The sequence below is a fragment of the Cornus florida genome, unplaced genomic scaffold (assembly GCF_030987335.1).
Source record: "Cornus florida cultivar Cherokee Brave unplaced genomic scaffold, ASM3098733v1 CherokeeBrave_3.0.0_Hap2_Chr01, whole genome shotgun sequence".
In the NCBI taxonomy this organism is placed as follows: Eukaryota; Viridiplantae; Streptophyta; class Magnoliopsida; order Cornales; family Cornaceae; genus Cornus; species Cornus florida.
Window position 1 is genome coordinate 105,505,743 of NW_026775571.1, and position 3,912 is coordinate 105,509,654.

Sequence of the window (3,912 nt, forward strand, 5' to 3'; positions counted from 1 at the left end):
ACTTCTCACAGTTCTCACCAGAACTTTCCAGTCAAGGGTAGTTCAGTAAAGTAATCCCAAAAACACCAGTTTCTACCTAAAACCAACCAATCAACACACGCCTAAAACAAAAAAATCAAGTATTCCAGATTGGCACATTTTTTACAAACCAATCAAAAGTCTTCCACGTGTCATTGACACGACATCTCGAAAAGTAAAATCACTTTTGCTTCCATTGGATGCTTCCGTAAACTGTCGGCAACTCTCGCTTAGCTGTCATTACAGCTGACAGAACTCACTCACTTTGTCGCTCTCTCATTGGCCACACAAAATTCTCCATTCATTTTTACAAATTTTCCAAGCAAACCCCTCCTTCACTAGTACATAGCATCACCACAACATTTTATATAATGTACACTATATATATATACACACACAGTATAAACACAGCCCTGTTTGTGTCGGCAGAAAATGGGTAGTTAGTTCTTGGTGTTTAAGAAATATATATATATTTTTTCTTGGTAATTTATGTTTGTAAGTTGGAGATAACGAAGATGATGAAGAGAAGATTGAATTTTAACAGTAAAATGAGAGAGAGTTCTGCAAATGCGATGACGACGACATCGTCAATGTCGAAAGAAGAAAAGGTTGATTGGGAGATGAGACCCGGTGGAATGTTGGTCCAGAAGAGAAGCGAGAATTGTTCAGATGCTCCGGCTCCGAATTTGCTTCTACGGATAGCTTACGGGGCGGTCCGATACGAGATCTCGGTGAATTCTCAAGCAACATTTGGTAAGCTTACTCAGAAATGTGCAATATATATTTATGTAACCGAGTGCCAGTCATTATCTTTTTCACTTATTTATAGTTTCTGTTTGGTTACCGAGAAAATGTAGGAAAAATAGGTGAACGCTTGACTCTTTGTTTCTAGACTGCTACTATAAGTTACAATGTAGTACGTGAAAATGGCATAGTTTTAATTTAGATCTACTTTTGTTAAATTTTCTTTTCCTACATGGTTCGCCCATCATTCCAATTTGTTTTATTGAATTTTCTCGGCAACCAACCGGATTAGAGATCTTGAACAAATGATAGCGTCTTTTGGAGGGAAAATCATGAGATTAAGTTATAAACATTTTAAAATGACTATAATGCCATCGCTGGAGTAAACTACTGCCGTAGTTTTATGCAATGTAGTACGGATGTTAATGGAAAACTTTGAGGGTAAGATTGTAAAATCGTGTTGGGTGGCAGGTGAGCTGAAGAAGCTGCTGACGGTGGAGACTGGGTTACAACCAGCCGAGCAGAGACTAATTTTCCGAGGAAAAGAGAGAGAAAATGGGGACTATCTGGACATGTGTGGGGTCAAAGACCGAACAAAAGTCATATTGATGGAGGATCCATCCAGCAGGGAGAAAAGATTCATCGAGATGCGTAAGAATGCGAAGATCCAGAGCGTACATCGCGCCATCAACGACGTGTCCATGGAGGTTGATAAGCTGGCAGAGCAGGTGAGCAAAACTCTTCGTTGTTCAATTATTATGAGAACTACGTTTCACTGGCTTATTTGTTGTATTGCGTAATTGCTGGCCGTTTGATTAGGAGAATAATAAAGAGTCCAGAAATTATAGTGGTCCTATTAAAAAGCTGTCCAGCGTCCACTTAAAGAAGTGTCACGTCGCAGTACAGATATTTGCTAGACTTTCCAGTTGTTAATTTTAATATTAATTTATATCTCAAAAAAAAAAAAAAAAAATCTTAGTCTTACACAGAAACATATATGGATATATGTATAAATAATAAAAAATCCGGTCAAGAGATTAATTTCGAGAAAAATATCCACCAAATTTATTTTTTTTAAATGCATTATTTTTTTTCAATATATATTTATATATTCATACTTCTGAAATGACAAAATATTGAAGGAGTGTCCTTAATTAGAGAGTTTATAATTTAAAAGGTCTCAATTGGAGACCACCACATATAAACACTGTAAATTTTTCTTTGTTAGATAATGTAATAACTGTGACGATTTGAGTGAAAAACAATTTACAAATTATGTGATTTCATTGACATTATTACATTGTTTTACTATTATAGTTGATTTCCTTTAATTATATATAATGTCTGACATGCAGCATACCACCCTGTTAGAATTTATATATAATAATATCATTACTATTCACGTAAATGTATTGTCTCACTACTTTATTATTTCATCAACCTATGGTTGGTTATTACTTAATGGTACACACTTGATTTATTATTGTTGTTGCTGTTCCTATTAAATCCACAGGTCTCTGCCATCGAAAAGTCAATTGGAAATGGTAATAAGGTACCCGAAGTTCAGATCACAACATTAATAGAGATGTTAATGCTACAAGCTGTCAAGCTAGATACCATTTCTGCAGAAGGAGATGCGTATGCTCAAAAAATTATGCAGGTACTATAAATTCCTTGTTCTAGTATTTTAATTTTATTTTAGTCTTAATATTTGGTATAAATTGCACAAAATATATTTTCAATGGTGAGGTTGTTCTAATGTGGCCTCAAGGTTACGAGTTTGAAACAAAGAAACAATCTCGTTATATAAAGATAAGGTTTTATACATTTGACCCTTCTCAGACTCCGTAACGACGAAAATCTGATATACTAGATTTTGCTCTTTTTATATTCTCAAACTCCAATTCACATTCTTGCATTTCAAAATTTGAACTTTTATCGTTGTATGGAACAATGATCAAACAACCTTAACGTAATATGAAAGTTCAGAGTTTATAATTTTTTAAGAAATTAAGTTGCCAGTCCATTTTGCTAATCATGCATTAATTTTCTTTTATTCATTAACCTCAAAATCTCGGGTGTCAATGGAGAGAAAAGTACTAGAAAATTGATAAACTTATCCGTATTTGTTACTGACTGATGTGACAATCAATGATTGAGATAAATACGTAGGAGATAAATTATATTCTTAAATATTGACAAGAGGCTTTGTTGGGCTCTATCCATTGAAGTCGCACAAAAAATCGATCATTTTTTATATCATTACTCAAAGTAGTACTATTGTTGAATAAACAAACCATCATTTATCTAATTTGGATTTGTTTTGTTTGCAGGGCAAGAAAGTTCAGAAATGTGTTGAAACACTTGATGTGGTGAAGGTATCAAATGCACGAATAAAGCCTGTGGTAGTGACAACCAAATGGGAGACATTTGATCCTCCTCCAACCACCACCCATTGGGAATTTTTTGACTGATTCTGATTTGCTCATTATTTATTTTTTTATTTTATTTTTTTTTTTTTCATGTATGTATCTACTAAATATATAAGCAAGCCATTCCACTTGTACTTACAGTCCCTCCCTACAACTCAGCCAATAAAAGTTGGTCATATTTTAGTAGACAACTAAAGTTTTGTTGAACATTTTGATGTGGATAATTAAGTTTAAAATCATTAATAGAACTATTTTCCTATATGTGCACCATCAATTCCATTGATACAAACAATCAAATATTGTAAATCAATTTTTTATTTTTTTTTCGTTCACAACTGCATTAGAAAATGCCTTAGGGTAGTTCACTTTTGTGTGACATGATCAAATACCATTAAAATAGATTATTGTGTGTGTGTGTGTGTGTTTTTTTTTTTCTTTTTTTCTTTTTTTCTTTTTTTTGTACTATGTTTCCAACTTGAAGGCAAAGAAGTAAGATTGAACATAACTCAACGATATATGTAAGCTGACATGTTGGAAGTTCCACCGGGTCTTCCAGCTTCACCATTGTTAATGTATTTAGCTCCTTACAAACTTTATTCTTTTTCAAGATTAAAAATGGAATTTCTAGTACCATCTCACATGTACATAAAATCAACACAATTAAGTGAATAATCAAAGAATAATTAATGATAGGGAGTCCGGCAGTCCGACAAAGTCT

At 33.5% G+C, this 3,912-nt stretch overlaps 1 protein-coding gene across 1 annotated transcript; it reads left to right on the plus strand.

Annotated features, from left to right (window-relative positions):
• Positions 1-358: 358 nt before the first annotated feature.
• On the plus strand, positions 359-3,455 carry LOC132311849 (BAG family molecular chaperone regulator 2-like). The gene is made up of 4 exons (XM_059809980.1): positions 359-771; positions 1,234-1,490; positions 2,276-2,422; positions 3,096-3,455. The coding sequence occupies exons 1-4, from the start codon at positions 534-536 to the stop codon at positions 3,234-3,236; spliced, it is 783 nt and encodes a 260-aa protein (XP_059665963.1). The 5' UTR covers positions 359-533; the 3' UTR covers positions 3,237-3,455.
• Positions 3,456-3,912: the final 457 nt, after the last annotated feature.

Excerpts from the sequence above, each read along its gene's own strand:
- LOC132311849 (XM_059809980.1), top strand. The coding sequence starts at position 534 with ATGATGAAGAGAAGATTGAATTTTAACAGTAAAATGAGAGAGAGTTCT. Across the intron at positions 772-1,233 it reads GAATTCTCAAGCAACATTTG|GTGAGCTGAAGAAGCTGCTG; the intron begins GTAAGCTTACTC and ends GTTGGGTGGCAG. Across the intron at positions 2,423-3,095 it reads ATGCTCAAAAAATTATGCAG|GGCAAGAAAGTTCAGAAATG; the intron begins GTACTATAAATT and ends TTTTGTTTGCAG.